Genomic DNA, 16,128 nt, shown 5'->3' with positions numbered 1-16,128 from the left:
GCCTCCTACATGCCTCCTTCATCACACTGGATTCTTTAAAGATTATCTCAGTTGAGTGGATTATATGTTTATTCTTGCATAGATGAAGTAAGTTGATACAACTGACAGTAAATTACTGAAAGTTAAGCAGAAAGACAAACCACTGTTTAATATGGAGATACTATTAGACCACTTTTGAATGCATGTGGCTATTTTGAACCTACAAGCTCTACTTGTACAGTCAAACATTACACTTTCCAAGCAGCACTACTTGCTGCCTTGCATCTCTTTGGCACACCACTCCACAGACCCCTTACTGGCTGGCCCACTGAAGGAATATCACCCTGCTTCTCTCCATGCTCTCCCACCACAGTTGAATGCCTGTCCTTTCCCTACCAAGCTTCTTTATGTGCTCCCAGTTTTCTTTGTTCAAATTCTATATTTATCCTAATTTATGAAATGCTGGAGAGCATGGGAGATTCCTCCTTCAGTGTAAGTCATCAGGCCAAATTGATTTAGACAGCATGATTTTAAACATTACTACCATATTTAAAAATACGCTGTATTATAAGTTCTGCATGAAATAGTAAATACTTTGCATGTTTCAAATCCATTTAAGCACAAACTAAGATGTACTGCTGACATATATATGTCCCACTTTATGTTCCTTTTAAATATGTAATACATGAGCTTACCTAAGACAAATCATATTCAAACACAATCCTAAAAGTATTATTTAAGTCATTTATACCTTGCGAATAGGCCATTTTAATTCAGTCATCTAGAGGAACAAGTTAGTAGTACTGTTTTCCAGGGAACAGGCAGTAATGAAGAAATAGTTCAGTGTACAAGCCATCTAGTCTCTTAAAACTGATTTAAAGTTGATGAGGAGAGGTGTTTAACCAAGAAAATGGAAAAAAAAAAAAAAAAAACAAAACCAAGAAGCCACAGACCTAAATGTAACCTCCTCTCTTGACCAACATCTTTTCTGGTTTGTGAAGATGACTGCTTCTACTTCGCTACCTCCACTACTGTTTCACTAAGTCTGCCCATATATTACAAATGTGATAGAAGTCAGCTCAAAATTTTAAGAAACCCCTGAGACATTCCAAAATTTTATACGGTTTCTCACAATTTTTTTTCTGTTCCTGGTAATTATGATCCGCACATCTACAACACTTCTGCAAATTTAGTTGAATATCGTATTTTTCTCTTCCTCTCCTACACTTACAGGTATTCACACTCACAAAGTACTGCTACAAAATATTAAAAAAACTGCAATGATAAGCTACAGATTCAGTTAAATGATTCCTCCATATTTAAACAATGTTAACTAAACTCCACAAGATCTTTTTTTGGCAAGAAGTGCTATATAATGGTCCAGTGTACCACTGTGGAAACACACAATATGCCTATCAGTGAATAAAAAAAAAATCTAATTAATTTTTTTAAAAGCTGCCAAAATGAACAGTAGGTTTCTATAGTTCACTAGAAAATATTTGCAGAAAGGGAAATCAAATCAGATTAATTTATATAAGCAGTACAAACAGCAATGGCTAAGATTGTAGTATACTATGAAAAGCAAATTTGCCCTTTTTTTTAAAAATTATTTAAATAGGAAAACTGTAAATATTTTCAAAACAGATGATTCATTAGATTTCCAGGAAAGATTAATAGCCAAGCTTTTAAAAGGCAGAACAAACACAGTATAGAATTAACTGAGATATGTTTCACATTTCTTTGAGGAAAGCAATATTTGAGAGAATCTGATGATGAGTTGAAATTGCTAAAAAACAACCAGTTTCAAAACCCTATTAATACATTTCTAAGAATATTTTCAGAAAATGTAACAAGCAGCAGTATGTACTTTAATTTCTCCAATTTTTTAAATCTCTCTTTTCCCCTGGTTGCAGGAAGATAAGTCTTCATCTGCTATAGACGTCAGCAAAGTTTCTTGTAAGGGAATCCAATGAAGCACATAAAGAAGTAATAGAAGCAGTTGTTACTAAAAGGAAAATAACATACAACACTAAAAAGCTGTGCAGCTGAAACTCCTACAGTCAGTCTAGAGCTCCTACTGAAATAACACCCACATGAAATACATAAGGGAACAGAGAGTACAGTGAAACAGCCAAAGAGCAGACAACACATAATTATTACAAAATGTCTAGTTTTCTCATTCTAAAAGACAGCATGTAAAGAAAAAGGGCTTATACAGTGAGCTGCAGTTTCCCCTCACTAACCAGTTCTCATCATTAATCCAGCATTACCTTGCTGAGAAGAAATATTTCTTTTATGTAAAGATGACATACTTCTGCTATGCTGGGACTGGTGGAAAGGATAGCCTTTGCTTCTTTCAGGAGAGTAGCTCCTGCTGCTGACACTAGAGCCAGATCTGCTGTGTGGAGAATCCCTTCGGCTCCCTGGCGATTCCCTGAAGAAAGGAGAGTCCCTCTTATGAGGGGATCGCTCTCTCATGTAATGAGAAGGATAGAAGCTTTTCCTTCTGAAGCCATCTCTGACGTCCCTTTGAAGATAATAGAAAAATAAAAGTTACTTGGTTATCCTTCCAATATTTGTGGAATAGCACTAGCTAATACAATGGCAACATTTTATTTCTGGTAAATACAAGTAAGTGAGCTCTCATTTGCAGAACACATCTGAAATCTTCAGCATTGTTAGAGTACTAGGCAATGAACAAAAAAAACAAACAGGAAAGTAGAAAATACATGTTATGTGTATGTAATTTTTTTCATATTTCATTCAACTACTTCATCATTAGAAGCTAATTCCTTTCTATTTCTCAACAATATAGCTAAAATATAGAAATATAGAAAGAGACATTAAAGAAGTTGGGACTCTCACATTTTACTTCTTCAGATTCACTCCACACTCTACTTCACCTGGAAATTAAGCTTTAATTTTAGCTAAAAATGCAGACGCAAACAGTGCTCACACTATTTGGCTGGTTTTCAACTCTGTTTTTCTCTTATGATTATTTTCAAGGGACTATGTCCCTCATTTGATTTCATACACCTTGCTTTGCAAAACATCATCAAGGGATTTCAGTTTATATCCAGCAAAACCAAAAATAAAACCGCAGAATATCCAGTCTCATGCCTATGTATCCACCCAAGGTCAAACTCTGAATGAAAACATGAAGATTTATGCCTAATAAAAAGTCTGTCTTTCCAGTACATAACATTCATTTTGAACGTTACTGTTAACAGTAAGTGCCAGAGATACATTCAGTATTACAACTGATTTGAAGCCATAATATAGTAAACACTAAAACTTTCTACTAAATTTATATATTGTTACTTCAGACCATACCCCAAACATTCTGGTTAACTGCAAATTATACTAATATACATATATATGTAAAGGTCAAAAAACCAGTATCAAATTGAACTTTTCCAAAAGAATCTCAAAGCTAACAAACATGCAAGTGAACACCTACTGAATCTAGACTTCTGACATTTGCCGTGGTTGGAAGACACATTGCTAAGAGAAGCAAGTACTTCTGAGCACCTCCACAGCATTGCTAAGTAAAAATAAAGACTTCATAGCATTTATAGTAAGCCAGAATGTACCTTATTTCCCTGCTTTTCTCTCCTACTTCTCATCATACTCCAATATTTTAAATAAGGGAATATCTCACAAAGACAGAAAAGATCTGGTGGTCTCATTTAGCACAATGTGGCTGCAGCTAATTTTACGTTGGTGGAGAAAAGGAAAAAAAGCCCTCTAGTGTACAATTCCTATAGCACGTTACAGGCCCACATTTGTGATGGGTAACAAAGGACTTCAGTGTGCCAAAGGTGTTTTGGACTACTGAAACTACACAGGTAGCACCACAGTAACAGAAACCCTAGTACATGGATGTGTTTTATACAGCGCTGATTTTCTGTTTGCATGGAAAGCACATCTGCACTTCTGCTTCGGAGCGCAAATATCCCGCAAGCAACATTGAGGTTTATCCTGCAACAGAAATATCATCAGGGCGGGGGCATAGCCAGTAAAATACAGACAATCCTTCAGCTTATTTCTCCAATTCCAGATGGAATAAAGTATCAGGAAAATAAAACAAATCTTTATTTTGAAATTTTCCATATGAAACTAAAGCATGAATCAACAGCTCCCAGCCACCCTGGTTTTCAGTAAAATGTCAGTTAAGCAAAGCCAAGTTTTACAGTTAAATAATTATTTCACTGTTAACAGACCACAGGCCTTTTCTAGGTATCTTATCTTACAGAAAAGCGTTTTCAGGTCTGCATAGCAAAACTGATAGAAGACAATGTTATACGGATTTATATCTATCAATATTCAGATACTTTCTAAACCTATTTTCTTCTTCTGTTCATTGTGACACTTTCTTCTTTCCAAGCAAGCCAGCAAAAGAAACAATGAAGGAACTGTTAAATAGTACTCTGTTTACTAGCCTTTATACAGTAGCCAAAAAATGAAGCACCCCAGAATACACAGAAGGATAATCCTCCTCCTTTCTTCAAAGGTCTAAGAGCAACATGCCCTGCTTAGGACACTACTTTTTAGGAAACATGTAGGTTAGTGGGAGACTTTCCAGAAGAAAATCACTGAAATTATCAGAGACTGAGAAAATACATTTACTGAAGAAACACTCAAACCCCTTTTTCCACTTAAATTTAGCAAAAAGAAATCTAAAGAATCCAGGTGAGTTCTCAGACCTACAAGAGATGTAGCTGCAAATAGGGAACTAACACTTTATCTACATTACATGTATGAACATTTAATGTAGCAATAGACTTAAAACAGAAGTTTAGACTTTAAGTACACTAAAAAGATTAGCTCAGCACTGAATTAGTTTGTCTAGTTAAGTGGGGATTTTTAAAAATTTATTAAAGAACATATTGATCAGATATTTATCAGGAATGAGTTAGGTACAGTACGCTTTTTCCTCAGTTTCCTTCTAAATCTCTCTCTTTAAATAACCTTATTTATTTTTAAAGCACAAGCTTTCTGGCAGACCAGTACACCACTTTTAAGCCCAAAGCACTTTTTTTTATGAGCAAGTTATTAAGCCCTAGTATACAGAGAAGTTTATTATGGAAATGTTTACAGAGCCCCAACTATTGCACAGGTATAATAAATGCTCCAATATCCACATAAGAATTTACAAAATATCACTGAAACACACTTTTAAAGAGGAAAACATTTAAAAGCCTCATTCTACAATAATGTTACACTCAAAAAAAGAAGTAGAAACTCACTTCCATTTTTAAAATTTTCATTTCATCACTCTGTGTTAACTCCTAACTGGACCCTATCTCATACTGAACACTCAAGCCATCAACTATATTAAATCTGCTTCAGACAGCATAGCAACAGCACAGCATTTCTGATGTTTTCCATTAATGTAACAAACTACACTGAACAGAACAAAATAAGCATTGTTTTACTTTTTTTTTTTCTCTTAAATACTTAAGCTAACATACACCTGCAATTTGGTAATGAAGGCCCCAATTCAGCAAAGCAGTTAAGCACATGCTTCAGATTCCAACACGTACTCAAAAGGTTTATTGAGCAGGGACAATATTTAGTAGAGATGCAAAATTTTGTGCTTGGCTGTTAACATTAAAATAGAACTACCACCCTAACAACAAATATAGGATTAATCTCTTTTATATTGGATCCTTCTTATCTTTATACTTTGTATTCATATCTAACACTTAGTCCTGAAAGCACAATGTTCTCCTAGCAGTGTCTCAACAGGAAGCATCAGCATTTTTAACCTCCACAAAAGCTGACCATTAAATTCTCACAGAAGTTGATAATCTTGGATGAGCTCCTGAAGTTTTATAAGTAAACAGCCATATCCTGATATACCATCCACAAGGGCGGCTTAGGGAAGAGCACGAGCCTAAGTTATTTCAGTTAACCACGAGTTCCAGTTTCTTGAAGGAAAACCCACAAATACAGAATAGGCAAGGGTACGGCTTTCTGCATAGCAGTAGAGAAAGGGAATACAACACAGGGGAGATTAGAGACGCCACCTTTCCTAAGCTACCACTACCACACTGAGTACTTCTGGTCTCATCTTCCCTACCATTTTAAGCCCAGCAAGCCATTCAGCAGCAATGCTGTGGGAAACCGAGGGCTACAGGAAGCTGCCTAGGTTACAAAAGGAGTGGTACAGCTTAAGCCATGTGAAACAAAGACAAACACAAAGTGGTGTGTCAGTTTTGTATTTTAAGAGTCCATAAAGGCAAAATTCAATCACTTGCTAGATGTGACATGTCTGGAATGGAAGTGTACTTGGGTACATGAAAGCACATCACATGCAATACAGGAAAAATTTTTGTTTGTAAGAGGAATCTTAATTCAGTCTCTTGCTTGCTACTGGGCAACTGTATACAATACTTCATGCTTACTGTTCTCTTGGACTTCTGCATCCCAATGCAGACATCCATCTTTTCAACTAAAACATTAATCTATGATGTTGTCCAGCCACAGAGGACAAAATTCACACTTATGACACTGCACTGATGAGATTGGCAACTCAGTAGCATATCGCTGCGGAATAGAAACTGCAGGTTCTTTCAGTAACTCACAGGTGAGTGCAGTCTATCACCTAGATAAAAAAGTCAACAGAGAAGTTTATGTGACCCCTTCCATCTGACAAAGATTACTGCTATTGTCAAAGGGGTTAGTCATTCCATTTATAGGCCTAGGCTTGGTTACTAACCCTGCCTAAAAGTAACTCACACAATTTTATAAATAGAGTAAATTATACCTGTCTCCTAAGATACTAGACTTCACTGCAGAGATAAAACAGACATGATTTGAACCATGCTTCTTAACTCAGTACACTTTCCGTGTCTTGTAACACACATGCAAGGGAAAGGGGGAGGAAGAGTGAAACAAAAATTAAAAATCCTCTTGCCTTCCTTGTCAGGACACTGCAGGAGCTAATAGAGCTACCAATGTAATTCAGATTATGTGAAAATGTTTAGTAAAAGGTACTACACTCTTGATCTCTACGTTTCTCAAAAGATTTGCTGTGTTATATGTCCAAAATGCAAACACGAAGAGTCAAGACACCTCTACTTTTAACATCTTCAAAGTAAATGAAGGTGGTGGAAGATTCCAGCCACCATCTTCTCTCCCAGAACTCATTCCCTTTCTTTCAAAAGTACACATTACATGTTGTGCAATAAACCAACAATTTACTTTAGTTCTGCTTTAGAGACTTACTATAATCTCTGGTTATTGTCCAAAGATCTTTATGCTAATTTATCATAAGCTAAAGCAATACACTGAATTACACCATTGCAGATATAAGTAACTGCATCTGGTTCCATCGGCTTTCATTTGAAGATTTGAAATTTGAAACAGATTTCTTATGACAAATAGTTCTCAATGCTTTACGACTAAGTAACTGCAGTACTTTCAAGTGATATTTGCATTTACTTTAAACCAAATTTATGTAATTAGGTCTAGTCAATGTGATCTTATTAACAGCTTTTTGCATGAAGGCAAAAGGAAAGAGGCACTGCGGAACAGTAGCAAATCTCATGAAGATAACTAGATATACGAAATAAATAGACATATGATATGTCTAGATAGACATAGATAACTAGACATATGAAATGTACAGCAAAAAATTAAGAATATACAAATGTTTCATGATTTTTAAGCTGCATTTGGTACTAAAGAAGTCATCATATACAAACACCAAAACTCCACATTGATGTCACTTGTCCACCTCACTCAATATGAAAGCTATTAAACTCACCCTTCTCCCGTGCCTGCCCCCCATCCAGGATGTCATGACAGATCAGGGAATAAAATCTGAGATAACTTGACTATTACAGCAACATCAGAGAGAAATGCCTGCTATGGTCTTTAATTGAACAATAAAGCTATGCACTTCTACTGAAACTGGAAATCAGACTATACTTCTCTTTATCCTTAGTAAAGAGTACCATCTTTTTGACTGTCATCGATAATATACTTTATTAAACTTGCTGGAAGATAAGCCCACACAATAAAAGTATATTTAAATTCAAATACTCTTTCTATTATCTGACAGAGAGAAACTACAGTCAAGCATACAGATTAGGACAGCAGAACAAGAAAGAAATGAAGATTCAGACTCCAGAAAAACACAGATTAAATTTCCAAAGAATTAAGAAAAACAGCTTTATACAACTGCATGCATAATAAAGACAAAATGTGTTAATTAGACAAATACAGCAAATTAAAGAAAATAACTGCATTCAAATGTATGTGGTCTTGACATCTTTTCTTTTCAAAAACAAGGACTTACTAAGTCTCTGCACTTTCTCTGCAATAGAAAATAAATCATAGGTGTGAAGTTCCAGAGCACATATTTGCTTAAAGTGACGGAGCAAATCACAATTTCTATTAACAGCTACAGCAATTATGAGAGCACAGAACTTCACTGATAAAATATTTACTGATACACACTACTGTTCAGTCAGATTTCGTACTCTCAACTTAGAACCACAGAATCATTTGGGTTGGAAGGGACCTTTAAAGGTCATCTAGTCCAAGCCCCCTGCAAGGAGCAGGGACATCTCCAACCAGATCAGGTTGTTCAGAGCCCCATCCAGCCTGGCCTTGAATGTTTCCAGGGATGGGGCATCCACCACCTCTCTTGGCAACCTGTTCCAGTGTTCTACAAATCCTCAGTGTAAAAATTTTTTTCCTAATATCTAATCTAAATCTACCTCCTTCTATTTTAAAACCATTACTCCTTGTCCTGTCACAACAGCCCCTGCAGAAGAGTCTTTCCCCTGTCTTTCCCATAGGCCCCAACTCCCTCAGCCTGTCCTCATAGGAGAGGTGCTCCAGCCCTCTGATCATCTTCGTGGCCCTCCTCTGGACCATCTCCAACTGGTCCATGTCCCTCTTATGTTCAGGGCTCCAGAGCCGGACACAGTACTCCAGGTGGGGTCTCACAAGAGTAGAATAGAGGAGCAGAAACACCTCCCTCAACTTGTTGGCCATGCTCCTCTTTATGCAGCCCAGGATGTGGTTGGCCTTCTGGGCTGCAAGGGCACATTGTCAGCTCACGTTGAGCTTCTCGTTCATCAGCACTCCCAAGACCTTCTCCTCAGGGCTTGTCTCATTTCATTCTCCACCCAGTCTGTATTTGTGTTTGGGATTGCCCCAACCCGCATACAGGACCTTGTACTTGGCCTGGTTGAATTTCATGAGGTTTACATGGGCCCATCTCTCCTGTCTGTCAAGGTCCCTCTGGATGGCATCCCTCCCCTCCAGCATGTCCACAGCAGCACACAGCAGACTTGCTGAGGGTGCACTCTACCCCACTGTCCACGTCGCTGACAAAGATCCTGAACAGGGCCAGGCCCAATACAGACCCCCGAGGAACACCACATTCCAGAATAGTGAAGCCATTCAGGTAACTATGTCAAGGAATAAACCTCTCAACAGAGTAGCAACTGAATCAATTCCTAAACAGACTTAATTCAAAATGGAAACCATTCAAATCTTGTATCTCAATATACAAGCTTAAAATTCAAAGGAAAACAGGAAGCAAGACACAGTATCTTCACATACTCTTTTTTTTTTTTTCCCGGGTATCATAAAAGAGCAGAGAAACTAATCATCATTATTGCTTCTAAAGAAAGTTCTAATGGGACAGACCTTCCTGAGTAGGTGTTTGCACATTTACTGCCATCCTGCCTCAGACACTGAGACCAGCACATGGGAAAGAACTTCAAGTTCCCCACCAAAGAGCATGGGGTTGATGGGAGACGGAAAAAATTCCCAAGTACTACCCAAAGTAAGCACAAAGGTATTGAGAAGAACTATGAAACACAAGTGAACAGCTCTATGGAAATTTAAAAATTATTTTATTTTTTAAAGATCTTCTAAGTCAGCGTGGGAAATTAAAGACGACTCTGGAGAAAAATACATGCTGTTTAGAGTCACGCCACTTTATATTGCCAAATTTCTAAACGAAGTACTGTTTGCAGGGGTGCGGGGTTCTTCCCCATGGGTTTGGTGAGGTTCTTTGTTTTGTTGTGTTGGGGAGGGCATTGTTCTTTTGGGGTTTTTTTGTGGGTTTTTTGTTTGTTTGTAGGTTTTCTTTGGGCTTGGGGGGGTTTGTTTTGTTTTTTACATCACAGTCAGTGCTCGTCAAGCAATTCAATGTAGGCAAGCATTTATCTAATATAGACACTAAGTACCTGAAAGAAAGAAGGAAATACTTTTGCACTACATTTTTAGGGGCATAAGTGAATTTTATGTTCAGCAAGCTATTACTCTTTTTCTCAAAGATTATCTTCAAAATTATTAAACAGAAGAACACAGAAGCATGAAATATCTGCTAAAGGAGCTCTTAAGGCTTTTCATGGGAATGCTGCAGAATGCTATTAGTTCATTGTCACTTAAGAGAAAGTAACAAGCAGTGTACTGTAGCAGTATATGCTGATTTGACCAATCCTTGTGGTTCACTTTCTAACACTATCAACAAAAAGCTGCAAAAGGAAAGAGCAAATTGTGGAATAGATTTGTAAGCAGCAAAACTTCATGCCAGTAATGCTGACACACAATACCCTTATTATATTTAGTTTTCTTCTCTTTCTGAATCTCTTAATGAGATCTATAAATCAGAAAAACAGTCAATTTTTCTCTATATCAGAAAAATGCTCCACAAATCACTATGTTTTTGTTCTAAATGTGAAATTTGAAGCAATTAAGTCAAAAAGGTTTCATTTGCTTATGCCTCAAAGTTTTGTAATAGTGGTACAGACTTCTGCATAGCAAATTCAAATAATTTGCTTTTGGGTTTTTCAAGATAAAAGACATTATATGAAGAAAAAATTTACTGTACATAATGTTTTTTTTCTTTATTTAATCTCATTCTTTCCTGTGAATTATGTAGTTTGTTCAAAATCAGAAAGCCCTGAGTTCAGACATTCCCTCTTATAAATTATTCAGCCATGTAGCTTTACCTTTTTTTCAGTTTGTTTTTTTCCTTTCCCTTTGATTACAGTTTACAGTCACTACAATATAAACTAATATATCTTTTTTTTTTTTCCTATATATTATGAACAGCACTTACTTGAATATATTTAACACAGAGACAAGCCACACTACCAGGGTAAATTCCTGATTAAATATCATTTTGCCACTACTGTGTGCCTTCAGTTATTTCAGTGATTTAATAAGTTAACTTCAGAGTGTACCTCCACAACAAGCCATACCGATTCAAACTGGTGGTGCTACTAATCTTCTCAACTTTCCTTGAATCCACACTCCCACTCCATATCTAACCTGGCATTGATATTTTCTCTCAGGCAACCAAACTGGTAGATAATTCTTTAAGTGATTGTGGTGGGTTAGCATGCAGGACCAGCTCACTGAAGGGCATAAACACCTGAAAGAGCACCAGGGAGAGCAAAGGACTGGAATGGCACCAGCCTAGATAGGTTTAAACTGCTGTGGAAATAGATTTTTACTGTAGGAAAATGAGTCTCCTTACTGCATTCATTACTTTTATTTATTTATGCTAAACAAAATAGGTTCCATGGCAGAATTTTATAGCAGTTAAAGTTAGCATTAGTAAGACTCAAAGAAGGTGTTTGGTTTTTTTTTTTTTCCCTAAAAATAATAGATATACATATCTAAGCAACACTGAAAACACTATTCTGGCTGTGAGTAATAAATGTAGGTTCAAAGATAAATTTTTGAACAGAGTACTGTTTAACAGAGATAAGTTTTAGTAAGGGATAAAAGTAGTAGTAGTAGTAGCTGAAGAGAGAGTTTTTTAATAGGATAATTCATTGCTTCTCACTTCAATCTCCAGAGTACAAGAAAGATTTGGACCTGTCAAAGAGGGTCCAGAGGAGGGCCAGAAAAATGATTAGATGGATGAAACACCTCTCCTATGAGGAAAGACTGAGAGAGCTGGGGTTGTTCAGCCTGGAGAAGAGGAGGCTCTGGGGATCCTTTCAATATTAAAAGGGGGCTCAGAAGAAAGATGAGGACAGACTTTTTATAGTGGGACCTGTTGTGACAGGACTAGGGGTAATGGTTTTAAACTAAAAGAGGGTAGATTTAGACTAGACACAAGGAGAAATTTTTTTACAATGAGGGTGGTGACACACTGGAACAGGTTGCCCAGAGAGGTGGTGGATGCCCCATCCCTGGAAACATTCAAGGCCAGGTTGGACAGGGCTCTGAGCAACTTGATCTGGTTGGAGATGTCCCTGCTCCTTGCAGTGGGGTTGGACTAGATGGCCTTTAAAGGTCCCTTCTAACCCAGAACACTCTATGATTCTGTAAGTCAACACATTAAATTACCTTTTCCATTCTACTTCCAAATTGCATAAACATACCCACAAACATAATTTCCAAAAACTATTAGCCACACTAGACTAGGTAAGGTAGGACTTCATTTAACACAATGCCACTGTTAGAAGTCAGATTTCAAAAGAGAAAGACATTCCCACAGCTGGCTGACACAACATTGTTGCACGTCAGGGCATCAACATTCAGTTCCAATTAGACAAAAGCATTTGTTACCACCTCACAAAGTTATATTACAAAACTTCATATACAAGGGAAAGAACCTTTTATGGTTATGCAAATATATTGCATGAATAAATAGCAAGACTAACATTAAGATAATTTGTTAGTATGCAAACGTAGCATAGTCTTTTAAAACTGATACCAATGGCATGAGATCATGGAATTGCTTTATTGATGAACTTTCCCTCAGATGTAGATCATAACACACTCAAATGTAGCAGTAGGTGGAAATAGCATATCAAAAATCTTATCTTTGAAACAAAATGCTTAACAAAAGGATGCCTATACTGTCAATAAAACCAAACTTTCTCCTCTCCTTTACTGGCATTTACAACACATCTCATTTTGTCAATTCGGGGGGGTGGGGGGGGGGGATAAGCAACTTGCATTCATGTAAAGAAACAACATCTAAGCAAAGCTCATCCTAGTATTCCTACCCTCTCTCAATGGGAATTAAATTCCCTGAAGTGTTTAATATATTCAAAATATAACAAACCAGTCCTTGGAACCAAACAGATTAAGCATTTATCTTCCTAAGGGAAATGACGTCCAAGTCCTCTGTGACAATACTGCCCATCCTGAAAAAGCAATGACTCCATTCATTAAGCCAATTCATTGGCTGGTCATTGAGATGGTTTAGTTAGATGCCCACCTTAACAGTAGTTGTCTGGACTCGAAGGGAGACTCCCTGCTCTTTCCCTCCCCACTATCTCTCAGTACCTAGCTGTTTTTCAACACACTTGTTAGCAAACCTTTCCAGAACAATCAAGTGCTATCCATGGGAGTTTGCCTCATTATTTCCCCATACAGCATAAACTTGCTGGTTTGATACCATCTACCACTCGATTACAATGCTACCTATACAACTGGACCAGACAAGCTTGCTTTTTAAAGTCTTCTTTAAAGTGAGGTGTTAGCCAATCTTACAGCTTAGAGGTACACAATCTTATTTTCAGGCATGTTGCCCTATCATACATCGTAACCAGAGGATCTCTGTACAGTTTATTAGCATTATGTAAGCACTATTGATAAGAAGAAAACAATCATTTTCCCAAATGGTGACTTAGTTTTAGGCAACAAATCAATGTTATTACAAAATTTAACTGAGTTTGCACACACTACTGGATTTTTTCTTACACGTATATTGTAACATACTAATAGCTGGAGTAAACAGCGCTCATGCAGTAACCACTGTTAAAAAATATAATGACATTAATTTAATATGACAATTTACAACCTTACAAAAATTGCAGTGGTAAATACCTGTACACACAAAAAGCCACAGATCCTTAAAACACAACAAAAAAAGGATGGAAAGTTGAATAAACATATGATAGTAGTTGAGAACCGCTATGATGAGAACTTCTGTACTTTTTGTTACCAGATTTGGTGTGCTTACTGTATTGTTGGCAAATAAATACTTAAAAGTCAATTTACTACCTGTTCTTTATTCAACAATAATTCAGGCTGCGTTTTTAAGAATATCGAAATGCTGTTTGAGAAGATTATAACTACTTATCTTTAGTCTAAAGAACACTTTGGCAATCCTTTAGAGTCACAACACAGAGACCATATTTAAATGTAACGCAAATATTTCAAAGGACTGAAGTATAAGAAATACTATACACACAGAATCAGACTGAGACTACCTATTTGCAATTACACTTTTAAAAAACAATCTTCCCAGTTTTCTCTTATGGCTCTCAGCAGGAGTTAAAACCAAGATTTAGAACCCTTTTAAGCTTCATAGAAAAAGTAAGCTCTACTGCATGAGGCTGTATACTTAAACCCTCAGCATTGGGGGGAAAAAAAAAAAAAAAAATTAAAAATCCAGGTAGTGGGAAGTTCTGCTAATTTGACAATTCCCACATAGGAGAAACTTTGAAGTGCTTTGAGTAGAAAAACAATGCTTCCATGACATCATTCTGAAACAAAATAGAACAGCCAGATCCCTCTATTACCAACAACAGTCATAGGAGTCTCCCATCAACTAGGAGGAAAAAAAAAAAAAAAAAAAAAAAAAAATCACAGCTCAGACTCTTCTGGGAGGTTCCAGGGGTCCTGGTTGAATGGTAGGAACACTGGCACTGACCTCAAAAGCTCATCAGGAGAAATCATGAAGAGAAAAATAAATTATATGATCAATATAGCATCTGTAACGACTGTAAACTCCTTTCCCTCAACTTGAGATGGAAATTGCTTGATCTGAGTTCTGTAACATTCCTTAAAAGGAATAAAATTATCAGCAAGCAGCTTTTGAAAGCAAACACGTATTATAGAATTGGAATGAGAAATTCTGCAAAGAAATCTTCTGTAAAGATCACAGTCAATAGTTATGCAAATAAAAATATTTAAAATTTAAAAACAATCACTCAACAACTATAACTAGCTGCCTATGAAAGCAACATCCACCTTACAGAATAACCCCACAATTAGCAGAAACATGCAAAAAACCCAGTTGAAAATAAGAGGAATTTTTACCTCCTTCCCATATTTTTACATTGTAAGGTGAGAGAAAAAAAAATCTACAATTAAAACCATGTCCACCAGTCTCTTCTTTTCTCCTCATTCGCTACAGTGACAAACATTTCAGAAGTGGAGGCACAGCAGTCTTGCTTTGAATGAAGTTTCTAGTATAATTCTAGATATAAACAAAGCACGTCCCACCAACACAATGACACCAGAAACTCAGTTTGACATAATATTCTTAGTAAGAAAAGAGCCAGTGTTCACACACACATAGTTTTAAGTCTCTCGGTTCTAAATTAAATGGAGGAAAGAAATTCATCACAGCAACAAAACCAGACTTGTCTGAATTGAAACTTTTTTACTTTCAATTGCACTGGCCTGCAATAGTGGACAGTACTGAACTGTTCTTAATTATACACAGCCTTCAGCACAGGGCAGTTTTAAAAAGCTAAGCAGTCCCTATATGAGAAGATTTGAGTTGTTAAAATCCATTAAAGATAAAAATCTGCTGTTTAAAGGAACCCAAAGCATTAGTAATGCAATTAGATATATATAATTTTGGCCAAGTAACAAAAAATCACATTATAAAAAATAAATCTCAGTTTGCAAACAAACTGGTTGTCCCAAGCACAAAAGAGCTAAAGAGGCAGTGGAATAGAAAACAGCCCTCAAAGAAAATGTAGCAAGTACTGAATCAGTAAGATTGCTGCTTAAGACATAAGTGTAATATGAAGTCATTAAATACTTAGTATAAACCAGAATCAGAATTACCTGTCACCTATTATCTTGTTCCAAAAAGTTCTTAATCCCCAAAAAATATCATAAGCCAAGGTAAACTAATTTAGCTAGCAGCCTAACACAATTAACGAAAAATTTCAACAGACAAGTCCTTGCCTGGAGTTGTAGACAGATATAACGAATCTACCACAATGACCTATTATAAGGAAATGTAATTCTGTATATGAATAAACAAGTTACTCTGGTAGTTTGTGTGAATACTTGAGAGGTTCAATGTTCTAGTAGATGTTTTTATTTATTTATTAAAAGAAAGAGGCATATCATGAATATGATTAGAACTCTGCTTATCAATCTCTGTCAGAAGTAAGACCATTTTCT

General features: G+C 36.5%; 1 protein-coding gene across 3 annotated transcripts in view; it reads right to left on the bottom strand.

Annotated features, from left to right (window-relative positions):
- PPHLN1 (periphilin 1) overlaps positions 1–16,128 on the bottom strand; it is a 76,479-nt gene that overhangs the window by 40,435 nt on the left and 19,916 nt on the right. For 2 of the 3 annotated variants that reach the window (XM_086748200.1, XM_086748218.1), the window contains one exon: positions 2,250–2,506. In XM_086748200.1, coding sequence (XP_086604326.1) covers positions 2,250–2,506 — 257 coding nt within the window. The remainder of the gene's footprint in view (positions 1–2,249; positions 2,507–16,128) is intronic. The other variant, XM_086748208.1, reaches the window with a different exon arrangement.

Source organism: Chlamydotis macqueenii, chromosome 1 (assembly GCF_036417535.1).
Source record: "Chlamydotis macqueenii isolate bChlMac1 chromosome 1, bChlMac1.mat, whole genome shotgun sequence".
NCBI classification, from domain to species: Eukaryota; Metazoa; Chordata; class Aves; order Otidiformes; family Otididae; genus Chlamydotis; species Chlamydotis macqueenii.
Note: the sequence above shows the minus strand (reverse complement) of the source record. Positions and strands in the feature narration are given on the sequence as shown.